Consider the following 19,745-nt stretch of genomic DNA (forward strand, 5'->3'; position numbering starts at 1 on the left):
AACTACTCAAAATTTCCGCTACTGGTTCTCCAGAACCTGTCAGAACCTGCTGGATTTCACCCCTGCCTCCAACCCTCGGCCTGCAGGAGTAGCAGCTAGTAAACACATAATCAGGACTGACAACTACAAGCCAACAAGACAAAGGAAGCCCGTACAGTTCACTACTGTCAAGTACCACTTATCTACCTGAGCTCTGCCAGGTACTACGGACTACAGGATAGGTTAAAGCAGAGGAAGCTCCATTGTGGGACACTAACGGTGCGAGCACTTACGCAACCCTGAGACGCCTTTGTGCTGAGCTGCACCGAGGAGACGTCGCTGCACGAACAGCTCCACGGCAGCCTTTCCAGGACGGTCTCTTGGAAGACGTCCATCAAAGCCCGCCTCTGCTTGGGGACCGCCTCCCAAGGCAGGCTCTTGATTAGAGAGAGAGGCAACCATCAACACCCAGAACTTCCAACCTCGGTTGGGATCTCTATGTCACCGCTTATGGCAGGGGTGTCAAACTCGATTTCACGGAGAGCTGCATTAGGGTTGTGTTTGACTTTGGGGAGGGCGGGAGAGGCATGGTCAGGGTAGGGATGGCTAGCTCGACGTCACTTGTGTCGGGGGCACCTGTGGTGGCCCAAGTGCTCTGTCAGCGAAAACGGGTTCCCGAGCTCCGTTTCCTGCTGTGATGGCCTCCTGCAAACTTCTGCCAGTGAAAACGGAGCTCGGAAGGATTGCGGAGGCACCGTGAGGGCCAGGGTGGGCGTGGCCAGCTCAATGTCACTTTTGTCAGGGGCGCCCGAACGCTCTGCCAGTGAAAACGGGCTCTCAAGCTCTATTTTCAGCTGCAACGGCCTCCTGCAACCCTCTGCCAGTGAAAATGGAGCCTGGGAGGGCCGCATGCAGCCCTCGCGAGTGGTTTTCACTGGCAAAGGGATCGCGGGCCGGTCCTTTGCTGTTCCCAGAGTGTCCTCGTGGGCCAGACCACAGCACCCCACGGGCGGGATCCAGCTCCCCCCCCCGGGCCTTGAGTTTGACACCCCTGGTTTATGGCATCAAGGTGAAGAACACCCTACTACTCTGCAATAAATCTAGCTGTCAGTTAGAAAGGTCGGAGTAGTTATACTCCTTCCTTTTGGAGCGTTTCACGTATAAAGAGGAACATCCTTCACCTGCTAAAAGGCAGTTTTGTTTTGGACTTCAAAGGAAAAGGTTTTGTTTTCCATACTTTTTCTCCCCCCTTTTCTTTTCCTTGACGTGAATCAAAGCATTCACATCGTTTTTTTCTGAGGGCCACATATGGACTTCAAATGAAGTGCTGGAGATACACACACACACCGGAAATAAGACAAGGCCAGGATTAAATGAGCCAGGGCAGATCAAAATGAGATTGAATTAAATCAAAGTAACTTAACCCAATTAGCGCCATTTATTCCACCTCTTTCATTATACGTGAAATTCAATTTTTGGAGAACAACTTTTTGAGATCTCTGGGGACTGCAGCCAAAGCTTCAAGGGCTAGCATTCGTTGAATAGTCTCAGATTGCACAATCCCTGTCCTAAATCTATCATTTCTAGAAGTGGTTAAAACATAGATTTCTGGGTTAGCTGAAGCAAGAAGCTGTGTTTCAACCTCTGATTACAGATCGAGATTGCAGAAACCAATTCAAGATTACATCCTGGTTGTTTGGTTTGAATGCGCTAAGAGCGGTGATTTGACAAAGTCTACCCCAAGTCTAATGTCTAGAGGAGGGGTCTCCAACCTTGGCGCCTTTAAGACTTGTGGACGTCAACTCCCAAAGTTCCTCAGACAGCTTGCTGAGGAATTCTGGGAGTTGAAGTCCACAAGTCTTAAAGTTGCCAAGGTTGGAGACCCCTGGTCTACAGCACTGATGGTGAACCTTTTTGACACCGAGTGCCCAAACCGGGAACGTGTGTCCATGTGCACGCACTGGAAAACCCAAGACCAGCTGGCTGGCGTGTGCATGCTTGTTTTTTGCCCATTTTTGGCTTTTTTCGGGTTATTTTCAGGCTGTTTTCAGGTCCTTTTCTGGGCCGCTTTCTGGGCCATTTTCAGGCCAAAAACAGCCCGAAAAAATGGCCGGAAAACAGCCTGGAAAACAGCCTGGGTTTTGGCTACTTTTAGGCCGTTTTCTGGCACCCCAGCACCTGCGAAGATCAGCTGGCATTGGAAACCAGAAGAGCAGCTGGTGATGGTACATATTCCCACAGAGAGCTCTGTGTGCTACCTCTGGCATGAGTGCCATAGGTTCATCATAACGGGTCTAGAGATATAAAAACACTTAAGTAGACAAACAAGTATGGAAATGTTCTGTGTTGCAGGTCTGAGTCGGTCGCTGGGATGAAAGGTCTATTCTTCCAAACTGTCAAATTTGTGCTGAAGCCCATCATCAGTTAACTTCTCTCTCTCCAGAAAACGTTGCATGGACTGTTGTATGTATTATATTTGTATAATTTCCAGCAACAAAAGACATCCGAGGGAGTCTGGCCTGCTTTGACTTAAAACTTTTTTTTGAACTCTAACAAAGACTTTGTGGATAAGACTGAAGGAGTAGAGTGATGCATAGTTTCTTATTGGACTATATCCTCTCCAAATCCTTGGTGAAGCCATAAAGACAAAGAGCTTTCCATTCTCTCCATCTATATATACTGTATATATAAATGGCTCTCTCTCTCTCTCTCTCTCTCTCTCTGTGTGTGTGTGTGTGTATGTGTATGTGTTCCAGCATAACTCTGGAACGCCTCGAGCAATTTCAATCAAACTTGGTACACAGATGACTTACTCACTGGAAAAAAAACACCTTGATGTATGTATTCTGTTAAGATACAGCCTGTTGTGCCTTAAAATGGCTTCTATTGTACTGCTGTAAAATGGCTTCTACTGTGCAGCGCAGTGGAGTTGCCGTGGTAACGGCTTCATAGTACTCCACAAGGGGGCTCCCTCTGGTAAGGGTGGGGGAATATCCACATTAGAAATTACGTTTGGTCTGGATATTTCCCCCTTATAAATAAATACCTGGGCAACGCGGGGTTATAGATTATTATCTTAATAAACGTAGCACCCACTGAAGGAGTACTCACATAAAAGGCTTGTTCTCTCATGGAAGGGGTATCAGGTGGGCTCTGGTTGTATGTGGAGAACCGCTTGTTGACTGTCGATGTCTTGTTCACAGTACTGGCAGAAGACGGCTGGTCCTCTTTATCAAACGGACTGATGGAAGGAAAGTGTCGTAATTAGTGGAGAAGAAGGAAAAGTGAGCTGATGGGAGAGGTGGACCCACCTGCTCTTCACATCACTTGGAAGATCTTCAAGGAGACACTATGGACTCTCTCGCCGGAACCCTTCGTTCATTGTGGCCCACTTAAGACACCCAACAACGTCCTAACGTTAGAGAAGAACAGAACAAGCCCGAAGGCGCAAAAGAGCACTCACTTCCAATTGACCTCCAGGCTTAGCTTGATTGTGCCTAGGTCATTGATGTCAACTGCCACCACTTGGGGCAGGGCTGCAAAGAGATCCTTGGTCTCGCAAGAGACACTCCCCACCACTACATGGCTGGCCAAGCTCTTGAGTTCCGTCACCTGAAAGGAGAAAGAAAAAAGCGGAATTATCATGAATAAGGAAAAGATATCTTCTTCTAGGTAGGAGACATCTGACCAGGGAGACATCAATCACCTTGATGGACAGAAACTCTGTAATAAGAGGCAAGAAGATCATCTCCTCACTATCCCAGACTTGCTTGCTGTTGGCTTCAATGCGACCCCGTAGTTTCCATCGCTGGCGCCCATACCTCATGAAGATCTACCGGGAAGGAGGAGGAATTTGGGTAACAGTTAGATGACTGGCAATAAGATTCAGTCTCACAGTTTTAAGCCAGCTTGACTGCAAGCCTTCCTGGGATAACAAACAGAAGGGACAAATTCACCCTATTCCTTAAAAGGTAAAGGTTCCCCTCGCACATATGTCGTTCCCAACTCTAGGGGGCGGTGCTCATCTCTGTTTCAAAGCCGAAGAGCCAGCACTGTCCGAAGACATCTCCGTGGTCATGTGGCTGGCATGACTAAACACCAAAGGTGCACGGAACACTGTTACCTTCCCACCAAAGGTGGTCCCCACTTTTCTACTTGCATTTTTTGCATGCTTTCGAACTGCTAGGTTGGCAGAATCTGGGACAAGTCACGGGAGCTCACTCCGTTACGCGGCGCTAGGGATTCGAACCGCCGACCTTTCTGATCGACAAGCTCAGCATCTTAGCCACTGAGCCACCTTCCCTATTCGCATTCCTTCCCTATTCCTTAAGTAATAGCAACTTCCCAACCTCTGGGATGACTCTGATATGAACATCTGGAATGCACCAGGCAGCCACCTAGTGTCCAAATCCCCAAGGCTGTCAGTGAGCAGAAAACAATCCCCTAGCTAGCGCTCCTTGGCAAATTCAACATTTTCCGCAATCCTACCCAATTCTAGAACCTATATGTTCTATCGCCTCCATCACCCTTCTTGTTTTCACAAACCTCATATTGGTCGCCTGCACAAAGCCGAGCAAAGCCAGCCAATCCTGCAAGAGAATGACAAGACAAGACAAGGCATAAGACATAACAAGACAAGACACAGCAACATTAGGACTACCTAGGTGGCCCACCCAGGTAGTCCTTATGTTCCTTCATAAAGAATCAGAAAGCAATACATTATAAGGTCATCACCATCCCTGTTGTGGACCACCAGCGGCCAGCAGATCTGGCAGCAGATTCAGTGAGTGAGGAGGTTGGGGAGGAACATGGGCCAGGCCTGGAGTCTGGGGAAGGCTCTGATGAGGGCTCTGCATCGGAGGCAGAGATGGGGCCAGGGCTTTCCGACAGTTATCAACTGCCTTCGGAGTCGGACATCAGTGGGGCAGAAGAACAGCTAGAGCCTGTTCCCAGTGTGTGCATGCGCAGAGCTGCCAGGAGAAGGGAACAGCTAAAGAACAAGGGCCGACTCGGGAGTAAAGCCACAGGTGGATGCTGAATGGTCCCTCCCATAGGGAATAAAGAGGAGTAAAAGGGGAGGGGAGTTTGCAGGAGGCCATGAATTCAATTCATTCGGGTGAAGACCTGTTCCCGACTTCTTGCCAAGTATCTTCTGCTACAGAGTGGCGTTTGGAAGATATTGGCCTGGCAGCTTTCCAAGCCTGATAAAGGTCTGTAGTTGTGAAATCTCTTGAAAGACTGTTGGCCGGGACTTTGCTGGAACGGAATTCCCTTTAAAACTAAATAAATGGGGTTTTTTAATCAGGACAAGGGGTCGGCTTTGTGCTTTTGGGAAGCCCAGGTCAGAACAATCCCATCGCTTTTCTCCAGATGCACATTTATGAGAAAACGTAGCGATCTGGAGGAGACATCCAAAGGGCAAAGTGTCAACAGCCTTCTCCTGCTGCTGCGTCAAGCCATCTCCTCTACTCCTCAAGGCTGTGGTGAAATCTGGCCCTGAGTTGAGGGGAGGATGAAATAGCCAAGTAGTCTTGAGTCCCTTGTGGGGGAGGAAGAGACTGAAGAGTGATCCTCCCTAGAATTTTGCAGTATTTATCCAATCGTTATGCAATCTGTGCTTTAGTCAGGCAAGATTCCGGTCTACAGGCGAGCAGCAATAGACATACCACTCTTATTGGTGTCATTTCTGATTCCTGACAAGGTGCTTTTAAAAATGGCCGACCCGAACTTCCTTGATGTGGTTTGTTCCCTCCTACCTTTCATCTTGATATGGAACTCTCCCAACTGGCTCTCCAATTCACTCTCCAACAGACACATGTTCTGCAGGGGGAGAACATCGACAACCAATCGTTAATGCCGTCAACCCAGGAACTCTCCTCTTGTTTTCCCTCCCCACCACCAACCGATTTCTCCCTCCCCGAGTGCCAGCCATCTTGACTCACTTCCGTGTACTCCTTGTAGCCCTTGCCAGCTTCGGCCAAGCTCTCCCGGGCCTCCTTGCTGCCAGGGGAACCGGCTGTGTAGGCCTTCACCATGTTGTGGGCTCCATCCCGGAGACGTCGCTGGATGCAATACGCCTCGTAGAGCTCATCAATCTATTGAAAAGAAGCATGGGAGAACGGGCGTGAGGAGATGCAAGGTGGTTGAGCGGAAAGGCGGGGCAGCTGTAAGGGCCCCTGCTGAAGTATCCAGAACAGTGGTTCTGAACCTGTGGGTCGGGACCCCTTTGGGGGTCAAACGACCCTTTCACAGGGGTTGCCTAAGACCATCGGAAAAAACATATTTTCGATGGTCTTGAGAACCGAGACACCAATTTGATGGTTGGGGGTCACCACAACATGAGGAACTGTATTAAAGGGTCGTGGCATTGGAAAGGTCGAGAACCACTGATCCAGAAGGTTTGACTCGCAGACCATCCTGGGTGACCCAACAAACCATTTTGTCTTCAAAAGGCTCTTCGTCATCTTTACAGAATTACAACATAACAGGGGTGGAAGGTCTTCTTGTCCATCCCTCTGCTCAAGTAGGAAACCTTATACCAGTGATGGCGAACCTTTCCGCCACCGAGTGTCAAAAAGGGAGCGCAGACGCTCACACTCGGGGCCTCAACCTGGAAGAGGAGCTGCCCAGGGGGAATGCCATGCTGGAATATGAACTTCTGGTTTCCGGCACGCCCAGCGAACAGGCCAACTAGTCTTCCGTTACTAGCATGGTCGACAATCATCTGGCCGCGTGCATGCTCACACCAGAAAATGGAAGACCAGCTCTTCCAGTTTCCTGCCGCATGCACGAAGGCCAGCTGATCAGCATGTGCGCCAAAAACCTGAAAGACGAACAGGTGCCGCCACACGTGCCAGGCTTTGCCATCACGGCCCTATACCAATTCCAGACAAATGGGTATCCAATCTCTTTAAAATCTTCAGTGATGGAGTACCCATCACTTTTGGGGAGCAAACCATTCCACTGCTTAATTGCTCTCCGGGATAGGAAATTCCTCTTTAGCTCTAGGTTGGATTTCTCTTTGATAAGCTTCCATCCATTACTTCTCGTCCTGATTTTTTATTTCTCCTTTTCCTTGGCTCAATAGCTGGCACAATAGCTGAACTCGAAGTTTACATACTAAAGAGACGTTGGCATCCCCAGTTAAGAAGGATCAGGGAGCAGGGAAACCGCTTAGCCAGAAATATTTGGAAAATTGCAACTGAATCCCCTAGGACCTATGGCCTGCGTGCCACAGGTGGCACACGGAGCCATATCTGAGGGAACGTGAGGCCTTGCCCTATGTCCGCTCCTGCACAAATGTGCCCGCTGGCCAGCTGATTTTCGCCCTTCTGGGGGGCTGGGGAAGGCCGTTTTCACCCTCCCAAGGCTTCAGGAAAGCCTCCGGAGCCTGTGGATGGCAAAAAAAGGGCCCAATGGAAGTCTGGAGGCTTGAGTGAGGCCTGCCCGCATGCACAGAAGGAGGGGTGCTATGCATGCATGCATGCATGGGTGGGAGGGCATGGCATTATGGGCGTGGGCACGCACGCTGTTGTGTGCGTGCATGCCCTTTTGGCACCCGAGCAAAAAAAGGGTCGCCATCACTGCCTTAGGACGCTCAAGGTTTAAACTAAGCAAAATGTTTACACAAAGGCATAATTGATCAAGGCAATTTAAAAAAAACGACAGCTTTTCTTGACACAGCAATGGTGAATTCAGAAACGGCAGGTACCTTGCTAGCATGAAACTCCAAACGGCGCAAGAATCGCTCGATGGACTTGACTTGCTGTGAAAGTAAGAAAGAAACGTCATTTTGAAGGATTTGGAAACTCAACTGGTGAAGGAACGTAGCAAGATAAAAGGTTTCTCTGTCCAGCCGTGCCTGACTGTAGAGCATAGTGCATTACGATAATGGCAGTGGGCAGCATCCTGAAGTCACATGCCTCTTCCTCCTTATTTGCTGCCCAAGCGCAAGAAAGTTGCTTGACTTAGTTTAGCAGAGTTACCCTGGCCCTCCTTCAGTTACTGAGTCCAAGAGAGAGGAGCAAATTCCTACATTTTAGCTCTTTTTAATCCTCTGGGGTTGCCTTGAGGAAGCAAAAGATTTGAGGCAGCAAATCCTAGCGGGAGGAGAGGGGAGGGAGGAAGAAGGGCGGAGGGTGCAGGGTTTCCACTGAATCAATGAACTGAACCAACGTCAGCAAGATCACTTGGCAAAGGCAGAGGGAGAGGAGACGGATCCGAGATCAGGTGGGACAACATTTTGTGCGCAGAAACATATGAGATGCAAGAGGGAGCAATCCTGTCCTGCCTAACCTTGAGTTCTCCGCTTCCTTCCCAGCGTGTCTTACCTTGTCAAGGTCATAGAGGAAGCCCTAAAAAAGAACAAGAGAAGAAGGAGAAAATCAGGAACTTGAAAGAACTGCTGAATACATGCCAGTAGAAGAGAATATTTGTAGCTGAGGGCTGAACTGTGGCGTCCTTGATGCTCTCGGAGTTTGGTTGTCTTCTTGCAGACCTTTCATTGTTCAACTAGTTGAACAGTTGGGGTATGAAACTGAAGATATTCCCTAGCTGGGTAATGAAACCTCTGCAAGAAAACAACCAAGCTCTGAGAGCACCAAGGACCCCAGATTGAATACATGGCATCAGATTAGGCATTGCAACATGCTCTTCTGAGCATATGTTTTAAAATTGCACCTCTGATGTTATGGAAAGATGGTTGGAAGGACCATCTTTCCATAGACAGTGGGAAGTGTGTACTGCGTAGGCTTTACTCATGTACATCTTGGGTATCTGCACGGAGGTATTTTTGTGGGTGTCTACTGGGGAGATCCTGTGCACAAATATTGTGGCTGGCCAGCGGCCAGTGGGGCTCAGACAGTGGCAGACTCAGACAGTGAGGAGGTTGGGGAAGAACAGGGGTCCTGGAGTCTGGGTAAGGCTCTGACGAGGGCTCTGCGTCGGAGGCAGAAATGGGGCCAGGGCTGCCCGACAGTTATCAGCTACCTTTGGAGTCGGAGATCAGTGGGGCAGAAGAACAGCTGCAGCCTGTTTCCGATGTGCGCAAGCGCAGAACTGCCAGGAGGAGGGAACAGTTAAGGAACAAGGGCCGACTCGGGAGAAAAGGCACAGGTGGACGGTGAATGGCCCCTCCCATAGGGAATAAAGAGGAGCGAAAGGGGAGTGGAGTTTGCAGGACACAATATGTTTGTTTAATTAGTGTGAAGATTTGTCGGTGACTCTCAGAGACTCCGTGCCAAGTATTTTCTTGTACAGCAGTTACGTTTGGAAGATATCGGCCTGGCAGCTCTCCAAGCCTGGTAAAGTCTGTGGTTGTCAATTCACCCTTGAAAGACTGTTTGCCAGAAAGACTTTGCTGGAGGTGAATGAGAAGAATTCACATGAGCTTAATAAAAAAGGGGGTTTTGTTGGGACAAGGAGTCTGCTTCGTGATTTGGGGAAGCCTAGGTCAGAACAATAAAATGCATGAAAACCAGGCACGTAGCACCATCACCATCTGGTCCACAGAACTGACTGGAAGGTCAGCCTATCTGCACGACTGAGGACCGGAGACTCTCCACTGAACTCTTACAATTTGTAGGGAAAGTCTTGCGTCCATCAGAGCCGGGCAGTGTCCGACAGGAAGTGCGCCACTCACCAAGCGAGAATTCCTCTTGGATTCACGGATCTGGATGCTGAGCTTCTCCAGTTCCTGCTGGTGCACTTCCAGGTAAGCACTGCAAAGGAAGGAAGGAGAGGTGGAAGGGACTGAGCACAGAATGCAGAATAATACAATCCTTGCAATCGCTTGGAAGATTAGAGACAGCAGCAGCCTGCCTCCCCCAATTCAAGGGATAGTTCGTGCAGGATGTTATCCTTGGCAGTAAAAGCCAAGAAGAGAATATTTCCTTTCGGTCGATTCCCACCGCACTATCCACACTCTTGATCTACAAGTTGAACTTTAGTTGGTGGGGGGAGGGAATCTGTGTCAACTGCATGTACACAAAGCTGAATTGCCTTCGAGTCAATGTTGACTCTTGGCAACCGGTTGCGCAAGTCCCTACAGGTTTTTTTGAAAAGTTTTTATTTTTTATTTTTTCTCCTCTACAATTCTAGGTATACATCGACATAGCTATTATTCTTTTTTACATTCGTCGTTCTTATACGTTTGTCATTCCATTTACAGGGTTATAACACACCGTTTGGGTTGCTTTGTTTACCATTCTTCGCCTGTTTTGACACCACCTTCTTTTCCCTTTCTTTTCTCCCTCCGTCCCTTCTCTATTTTCTTCCTCCCTCTCTCCTTTCCCTTCTTTCTTCCCCTTACCTCTCCCCTACTCCTCTCTTCCTCTTCCCCTTCCTACCCTCTCTCCTTCTCTCCTTCTCCCTTCCATCTTTCTCTCCTCACCTCTATCTTCCTTCCCTCCTCTGCCTTTCTTTTTCTATTGTTGTAGGTGTCAGTTTCCTTGACAAGATTTCAAAAGTGCTTTGCTTGTGCCTGCTGCGTGGGCTGAGAGAGAGAGGGAGCGACTGGCCCAAAGTCACCCAGTTGTGCCTTGGGCCAAACTAGAACTCCCAATCTCCTCGTTTTATAGCTCGGTGCCTTAACCTCTATATCAGTGAGGGCCAACCTTTATTGCACGGAGCGCCGAAAAGAAAGCATACGCGCGAGGGGGCGGCACCAAGTACCAAAAGGTGAGCACTGGGCATGTACACGATTGTCTGGGCCGCGAAAAGGAAAAAGAGCTGCCCAGGGGACATGCACGTGCCGGAAAATAAACTTACAGTTTCTGGCGCGCGCAAATGCGCCAGCCAGTGAGTCTTCCAATTACTGCCGCACATGCGCACGTGCTGATAAGCTGGCACATGCGCATACCGGAAAATGGAAGCTCTTCCAGTTTCCGGCACTGCCGCAGGCACAAAACTGCTCAATGCGTGCGCATGCGCACCAGAAACCCAGAAGAGGAACGGGTGACGCTCCATGTGCCAGGCGACATGGTTCCATGTGCCATTATGGGCACAGGTCCCATAGGTTGAAGACACTCCCTTTTCACAGTTACTCCTCACAAACCTCCTCAGGTACCAACACGGGTTAGAAAAGCAAGCGTAGAGGTTTGTGAATCAATGAACAGGTATCCCCGCATGTCACACGCAAAGCGTTTGAGAGGTGCCTGCAGCGAAGCTTACCTTAGGCCTTTCTTTAATGCTTCGTACACTTCATCGAGTCTCTCCGGCTGGGGCACCTTGGGTGGAGGGGATTTATGAGACATTGAAAACATCCTGCTGACCCTGGAGCCAGACTTCCTAGAGACCGTGGGTGTACTGAACGCAGGGAAATTCCTACCAAAATAATAATAATAATAATAGGGATGATTAAAGCAAAAGAGGATATCGTAAGAGAATAGGCTGGCCGGCTGATTCTTAATAATGCAGGATGGTATTCTGCGTAGTCTGGATGGGGAAAAAACAGCTACTGCACACACATCCTGCATTAATACCAAAAAGTCTTTAAAAAAACATGTTTCAAGGAAAATGCATCAGTGGAGAAAGGATGTTTTCCCACACTTGTCATTGATATGTCGCTTGCACAATCTAGAACAGGGTGTTGTTTTTTCTGCTCTGGGAAACCTGGGTGAACTTGATAGGGTTTGTGGGGGGACTAAGAAAAGAAGGGAGGGGGAATTCCTTCAAATGTAGCAATGGGCTTCCATGGAAAGTTTTTTTAAGGAAAAGCAATCAGATCCCACTTATTGAATCTGGTGAAATTCAACTTTTAATTTTGGGACCGTGGAGATGTTATACGGACATGTCTTCTTTTTTAGACATCATCATCATCATCATCATCATCATCATCATCATCATCATCATCATCATTATTATTATTATTATTAATTTCTTTTAGTCGTTAAACATGACACTCAGTCAACTGAACATTGAAAAATGCATCACAAATACCACTGACTGGTACTGATGGTTGATATGGGTTGTTGCCAGCATCCTAAGGTATCAACCAAGTACCTTCTTAAAATATATGATGTTCCAAGTAGCGCATCTTTTTGCAGTTCCGCTGGTGTTATTGCAGGAAGCTGCAATTTATTAATGTATTTTGTAAAATTCTTGGACATGATGCCAAGTGCTCCGATGACAATGGGTGTCCCTGTGACATGTTTCATCCATAGACGTGTAGTTTCGATGGCCAGGTCGTGGTCTTCCATATCATTATTGTTGTTGTTGTTGTTGTTGTTGTTGTTGTTGTTGTTGTTGTCATTCCATGCAATGGATGGAGGAACATTCTGGCATTTTAATCGGGCCATCGGCTTTTGTGAAATCCAAGTAACTTTAATATATCAACTTAAATAAAGGCACTTCCTCGCGCACAAAGGCTTTTTATGGTTAATTTTTTTCTAGGGTTAATTTTTTCTAGGGTTGATTTTTCTTTCATTAAAGTTTTGCTTCTTGATCATGGGTTTAGGGCTTTTTCTTTTCAGGCTTTGGGGTCTGAACAAGTTTGAAAACCCCATCATCTAGGACACTGCACGAACCAGAAAAATAGCTTTGATCCCCTCGAAAACCTGTCATCTAGGAGATTGTATAAACCAGAAAAGTGGCTTTGGGTCCTTCTAAAATCCATTAAGTAAAGGTAAAGGTTCCCTTCACACGTAAGTGCTAGTCGCTCCTGACTCTGGGGTGGTGGTGCTCCGTTTCAAAGCCAAAGAGCCCGCGCTGTCCGAAGACATCTTCGTGGTCATGTGGCTGGCATGACTAAACTCCAAAGGCGCATGGAACGCTGTTATCTTCCCACCAAAAGTGGTCCCTATTTTTCTACTTGCATTTTTACATGCTTTCGAACTGCTAGGTTGGCAGAAGCTGGGACAAGTAACGAGAGCTCACTCCGTTACGCAGCCCTAGGGATTCGAACTGCTGACTGCCGACCTTTCTGATCAACAAGCTCAACGTCTTAGCCACTGAGCCCCCGTGTCCCCAAATCCATTAGTGACAGACAAAAAATTGTTCCTCCTTGTGTTGAAAAACCAGCCATGTGGTGTGTTGCAGGGAGAAGCAACCCAGAAGGTAAGGACTATCAACAGATCACCATCCCACACTTGGCTTTGAAAGTTGGTGCCAAATCGGCCAATGTTTTCCTTCTCAAACTAAGAGAAGAAATGTAGGCCTGAAGATGAGGGATTTCCACTTCTACTTAAAAGAAAGCCATCTTCATCTCCAAAGTGGCCCAATCAAATCACTCCTCTAGATATCGGCCAAGTCTCATTCACCCATAGTTTGATTTTAGGCCAGGATTTACTTCTCATCCCAACCTTCCTTCCACAGTAATTATGAGGGAAGAATCTTGTGTGCCACTTCAGGCACTGAGGCAAGACAGAAAGGATTAAAAGGTAATAGACAACAGCCAGGCACCAAGAGAGTTGACCTGGTTTCTTCCAAAGATGACACTCTCCACAGGCCTTCAACCCCCAGGTTTTTCATTGGCCATTGGAGATTCATTATTCTCTTCTTCAGTCCAAACTAAAACCTGGTATCTCCTAACAGTCAGGCACACCAACTTGTGCTAAGCCAGTTTTACAAACCACGCTAGTTTAAACTGACACACCAGAGTGTGCCTTTTAATTGATTCCCCCACCCACCAATAAAATAAATTGTTGGCCATCTAGCTGTTCATTCATTTCCCAGACCCCCCCCTCGGAGAACACAGGCCTCACAAAAATTTTAAAAGGATGCAGGAAGGTGTTCAAGGATTTTGGAAAAAAGGCCCACCTGACCAGAGGAATAAACAAAGGTTAGGTAAAGGGTAAAGGTTCCCCTCGCATATATGTGCTAGTTACTCCTGACTTAAGGGGGCGGTGCTGATCTCTGTTTCAAAGCCGAAGAGCCAGCGCTGTCCTAAGACGTCTCCGTGGTCATGTGGCTGGCATGACTAAACGCTGAAGGCACACGGAACGCTGTTACCTTCCCGCCAAAGGTGGTCCCTATTTTTCTACTTGCATTTTTTACATGCTTTCGAACGGCTAGGTTGTCAGAAGCTGGGACAAGTAATGGGAGCTCACTCCATTACGTGACCCTGGGGGTTCGAACTGCCAAACTGCCGAACTTTCTGATCAACAAGCTCAGCATCTTAGACACTGAGCCACTGCGTCCCTTATAAACAAAGGTTAGCTGGAGGTGCGGGGGAGAAAGGATTTGGAGAAACGGAACAAGAAAGAGGCAAGGGGCAAATTTAAAATAAATTTTGTTCTCTGGGCAAGAGAAATGTTGCAATTGGTATGGAGACCGTTTGGTAGGCACCTGTAAAATATTCTTGAGGAGAACAAGCAGAACAGGCCTCTCTTCTTATCCGGTTGCATTGGTTTCGTCCCAAAATATCCGATGTCTACCCTCCCCAGGGCTTCCTTAGTGCCATTCGCCAGCAAGAACCATGCAGGAAATCCAAGGCTTCCTGATGATCTCCATCGCCCAGAGACGTTTCTACTAAGCCTACCTGAAAGATTTGTCCTGGGTGGAGTTGACCCCTGCAAACGACTGGCTCCTATTGATCCTGACCACCAGGCTGCGCCGCTGGGGTCGTACAGAGAGGGACATCGTGGAATTCCACCGGGAGGGACTCCCTACAAAAAGACAAAAAACAAAACAAGGAAGATTGAGCTGAGCTTCCAAATCGGTCACAACATTCCCCAGCTTTTTCCCCACGTGAGAGTTTATGTCAATAGTGATAGCGCTTAAGACTTGTATACCGCTTTGCAGTGCTTTACAGCCCTCTCTAAGCGGTTTCCAGAGTCAGATTATTCTCTCCCTCCCCCCCAACAATCTCATTTTATCAGCCTCGGAAGGATAGAGGGAGAAGTCAACCTTGAGCCGGTCAGGATTGAACTGCAAAAACAACCCATCCCGTCTCTATAAACATATCCTCAGACACCTGGTGCTATCTAGCAAATTTAGATTTAACAGGGAGGAAAATGAGTCAGTAAGAAGGAAGGGGCCAAAAGCACTCCGTGATTTTCCCATCAATATTTGTAGTCACTGGGAGTCAGGAGAGTTCCACCCCTTCCAGAAATATCTGCTGGGTGGGGCTGAGCTTGCCAAGATGCAAAGACAAGGTACGAAAATAAGACCCAGCACTCCCATCAACTGGCTTTCACGCAGTCCTCGATTTACGGCCAGAGAATTCCCATAGCTAAGCTTTGTTAAGTGAGGGATGTCCGAATTGGGCTTCCCCACCCCCAATTGTCTTTGATTGCCAATGGTTATCACGTGACTCCAGCAAGAGACAGAGCACTTAGACTTATATACCGCTTCATAGTGCTTTCCAGCCCTCTCTAAGCGGTTTACAGAGTCAGCCTATTGCCCCCAACAATCCGGGTCCTCATTTTGCCCACCTCGGAAGGATGGAAGGCTGAGCCAATCTGGAGCCTGGCGAGATTGCGGCTGCCTGCCGGCTGCCTGCCAGCTGCCAAATTGCAAGCAGCAAAAGTAGCTTGCAGTACTGCACTCTAACCCTTGTGCCATTGCAACTCTGCAACTGTCATTAAATGCACACCGGTTGCCTGAATGTTGATCACATGACCATGGAAAAAATTATGGCAGACGTAATTGCGAGGACTGGTTGTAAGACACTTTTTAAATTGCCATTCAAACTTCAAATTGTCACTCCCCGGATGATTGTAAGTTAAGGACTTGCTTTATTGGATATCCAGATTCTTCTATTTCAGTGTTTGGTCCATACTCTAATTCGCAAACGTACGGCGGTTTTTCACTTCCAAGCACGAGACATCCTTTCGGTTTCTATTTTAGTTTCTAAAATAAAACAGCTACCCAAAGTTAAAAAAGGCCAGACTCTGTATCCACCCCCCCCCCCGGTATTGTGAGTGTACAAAACTTACAACACATATTCAGCCTTACACAACCCAAGCAGTCCAATGAGAACACCCTTGCCCAATGGCAGAAACCGAAAGGCAAAATAAAACAGAGCATGGCACGATGCTACATTAGCTTGTGCCGCAATGATGATTGATGATGTGTGTTTAGGAAAGACTAAAAAGGACACCGATGACACAACAGGAAGTAATATCGCTACAGTTTCCTACCAGGTATAACCTGTAAATCGAGTCTAATTATAGACAAGTCAGATTTATTTTATCTGTTCCTGTATCCACCGAGATGTTTGCTTAAACTGTATTTGTTTCAAGTCAATACTGGTGCTTTCTGTATCACTTATTTTACTAAGCAATCAACAGATGAAGTGTTTCTACTGAATGTTTTTGTTTTGCTTCTGTCCAGAATATTTTCTGGAATATGTTTTCTACTGACTTCCCTTTCCTTGCCAGTTATTTGTTTCGATAATGCTGAGAGAGAGAGACAGAGACAGAGACAGACAGAGAGAGAGACAAAGACATACACAGAGAGAGACAGAGACACAGGGAGAGAGACAGAGAGAGACAGAGACACAGGGAGAGAGAGAGAGAGACACACACACAAAGAGGGAGAGAGAAAGAGAGACATAGAGACAGCGAGACAGAGACACACAGAGAGAGACTGAGAGACAGACAGAGACAGAGAGAGAGACCCACAGAGAGAGACAGAGAGAGGGAGAGATGGAGAGGAAGGAAAAAGCCAGCCATAGGTTTGATATCTTTATTGGGTCCTTTATGAGATGGCATTAAGAAGGAAAGTTGTTCTACAAAGGACAAATCGCTAAGTATTTCCTTTTTCAAAGTGGGAAAGAAGGCCAACAGATAAAGAAGGCCATTAATTCAGGTAAAAGCACCCCACTTTCAAAAGAAAAATAATTTGGAAAGGGAGGCAACCAAAGACGAAAATCAGTGTGTCTTCCAGTCCAGAGTGGGAACTGAGACGGTGGCAATGCTCTAAAAAAAGGCTCAATCAATCAAAACACGCAATCAACACCAAGTGGCCTACTCAAAGAGATGGATTACGTGAAATTGTTCTGAATCTAGCTCTTTTTTTAAAAAAAATACTGACTGATGGGAAGGGGGAAAAATACACCACACAACAGAGCAAATGATACACAGCCAACACTAAAGTCAATTTACTTTTGGTCCAGAGCCTTGAGAGCTGAATAACACCTTCCTGGTTGATAGAAGGAAATGAAGATACAACAAACCACACAGAAGAACTGCCTTCTTCTCCTCCCCCCTCCCCCAAGTTTTTATTTATTACAAGCATATCAAAGCAATGTGTGAACGGTGTGGTACCTGGGTATCATATATTCCAACACAAGTAAAACTGATAAGGTTAATCATAATTCTTACATTCAATCAACATGCTTTTCTGATAATGATACACATTTACATTAGGTTGCAATCCATTGTTACTCAATTAGTCCATGTTTTCTCTTGTTGTTGCTTTTAATTTATGTTATAAAAATGTATACACTAATATTCCCCCTTCTCTTATTTCTATCACTTATTCCAGCTTTCGTCCTGTCACCCTAAAAGGCTTTATCTAATTTCTAATCATGCCACCCACCTAAAAAAGAAAAGAGAGAGAGAGAGAGAGAGAGAGAGAGAAGGAAAAACAAATCAGAACGACAAAAAAGAAAAATCCCCCTTGCCCCACAGATTTGAACGACATCCAAACCAAGTTAACTCAAGTACCCAAGCCAATATACTTTGTTTAACAAACACCTCAACTACCACATTGCCAATCTAGCAGAGAGGGGGCCACCACCGGTGTGCTAGCCCCCACTCCAGGCACCGAAAACAAGGCCCTAACAGAATCTGTGAGCTAACACCACCTTATTCTCAGTTTAATCTGAGTTGTAACCAAGAGTTGAAGCAGTGTTGGGTCACAAGTGCAACCGTGGCCCAATTAAACAATTAAGAAGGAGTAGCAATTCCAAGCAGGGTTGACAAATGGCTTTCTGGTAGGCCCTTTAATTACATCAACTCCGCAAATGGTGCTTGGTTTCTCCATCCTGTTACTCTTCATCCCAACCCCTACAATTTCCCTCCCGTTTTCCTGAAAATAAGACCTCCCCGGATAAGAAGCCCAACCGGGCTTTTGAGTGCCTGGGCTAAAATAAGCCCGCCCCTGAAAATAAGCGCTCCCCGAAAATATTGCAACGCAGCAGCAGCCGTGAGGTGACCACGCTCACTGCCTCCTGCACCTCAAAAATAATAAGACCTCCCTGAAAATAAGGCCAAGCGCTTATTTCGGGGGTCAAAAGAAAATAAGACACTGTCTTATTTTCAGGGAAACATGGTAATTTCAACTGGTCCTCAGAGGCTACGAGTTAAGGATGAAAATATTACAAAAACTTCATGATCCCATCCGCTGGTCTTCTCCGGGTGCCCGAAGGTTGCGTTGTACAGCTGATAGCAAGCATAGAAAACCAGCTTTCTTACATCCAAGTCTTTATGGGCCCAGTGTGTGAAAGGACAAGGCGGTACCTGTCAATTCCAAAGACCTACCTGGATGTTGAAAAGTACCCGTCAGATCCTCGGAGCCCCCTACTGATGTTGTAGGACCTCAATCTCAAGGAGGGGAGGCCCTAGGCTTTCCTGCGCTCTTCACATTCAGTGCGGAAAGGCATTTTCCCATTTCTGAACAGACAGTATGCATACCATTTGGCAAGCAAGAGGCCTCCTGGTGCTTTCCATCCAGGGCTGGGCTCCACTTGTACATTCCTAGCATTTCATAGATAATCAGCAACTGGTACTGTCAACATCAGAGGTGTGGAAGGCCAGGAGGTCCTCCTGGCAGGCTGATTAAGAGGCAGGTGAGTAAAGCACCAGCATTGTAGTTTGCTACACTGAGAATAGGTTTCAGAGGAGTGGAGTGGATTCCTTTGGGCCAGGCGGATTTCTACATTCTATTTCTTTTTTTTTTTTATTAAAAAAAAAAGTTCAGAAAATGCTAGCTGCAAACCTACTTGTGTCGGGATATCTTAGCAACAACGGGGACATGGTGGCTCGAAGGCTAAGATGCTGAGCTTGTCGATCAGAAGGTGAGTAGTTCGGCGGTTTGAATCCCTAGCATCGCGTAACAGAGGGAGCTCCCGTTACTTGTCCCAGCCTCTGCCAACCTAGCAGTTCAAAAGCATGCAAAAAATGCAAGTAGAAAAATAGGATCCACCTTTGGTGGGAAGGTAACAGCGTTCCGTGCACCTTCGGCATTTAGTCATGCCGGCCACCTGACCACGGAGACGTCTTCGGACAGCACTGGCTCTTCGGCTTTGAAATGGAGATGAGCACCGCCCCCTAGAGTCGGGAATGAATAGCACATACTGTATGTGCGAGGGGAACCTTTACCTTAGCAACAGCAGCTCATACCCTGACCATCACCTCTTTAGACCAGGGGTCCCCAACCTCTGTGCCACAGACTGGTACCAGTCCATGGTCTATTAGGAACTGGGTTGGCAGCTGGAGGTGAGCGGCAGGCAAGCGAGCCAAGTTTCATGTTTATGACGGTTGCAGTGTCATGCGACCTTCTGACAAACAAAGTCCATGGGGAAGCCAGGTTCAGCTAAGAATGAAGTGTTGCCAGTTTAAGAACTGCAATGATTCACTTAACAACTGTGGCAAGAACGGTGGTAAAATGGGACAAAACTCAACCAATGTCTCACTTAGCAACATACATTTTGGGTTCGGTTGTGGTCGTAATTCCAGGACTACCTATATCGTAGTATTTTCCCCGTTTGGGCTCTGCTAGCTGAGCACTGGTTCTGAATTCCCCTTGCTTCTCTCTTTTACCACCAAAGGAGACACCTAGATTTTTATCTGCTGAAATAGGTTCCACCTTGCTCCATTCTT

General features: G+C 47.2%; 1 protein-coding gene across 6 annotated transcripts in view; it reads right to left on the minus strand.

Annotated features, from left to right (window-relative positions):
• Positions 1-19,745, minus strand: part of RIPOR1 (RHO family interacting cell polarization regulator 1) — a 107,884-nt gene that overhangs the window by 20,532 nt on the left and 67,607 nt on the right. For 4 of the 6 annotated variants that reach the window (XM_081962938.1, XM_081962936.1, XM_081962940.1 and 1 more), the window contains exons 2-12: positions 14,456-14,582; positions 11,149-11,301; positions 9,620-9,698; positions 8,310-8,333; positions 7,691-7,744; positions 5,922-6,074; positions 5,736-5,799; positions 4,525-4,568; positions 3,686-3,811; positions 3,443-3,591; positions 3,091-3,220 (exon numbers count right to left, since the gene is read on the minus strand). In XM_081962938.1, the coding sequence (XP_081819064.1) occupies positions 3,091-3,220; positions 3,443-3,591; positions 3,686-3,811; positions 4,525-4,568; positions 5,736-5,799; positions 5,922-6,074; positions 7,691-7,744; positions 8,310-8,333; positions 9,620-9,698; positions 11,149-11,301; positions 14,456-14,556 (1,077 nt within the window). In that variant the 5' untranslated portion in view covers positions 14,557-14,582. Of the gene's footprint in view, positions 1-3,090; positions 3,221-3,442; positions 3,592-3,685; positions 3,812-4,524; positions 4,569-5,735; positions 5,800-5,921; positions 6,075-7,690; positions 7,745-8,309; positions 8,334-9,619; positions 9,699-11,148; positions 11,302-14,455; positions 14,583-18,245; positions 18,361-18,404; positions 18,557-19,745 lie in introns of those variants that run through there. The other 2 variants (XM_081962937.1, XM_081962939.1) reach the window with 2 other exon arrangements.

Source organism: Natrix helvetica, assembly GCF_964273705.1.
Source record: "Natrix helvetica genome assembly, chromosome: 10".
In the NCBI taxonomy this organism is placed as follows: Eukaryota; Metazoa; Chordata; class Lepidosauria; order Squamata; family Natricidae; genus Natrix; species Natrix helvetica.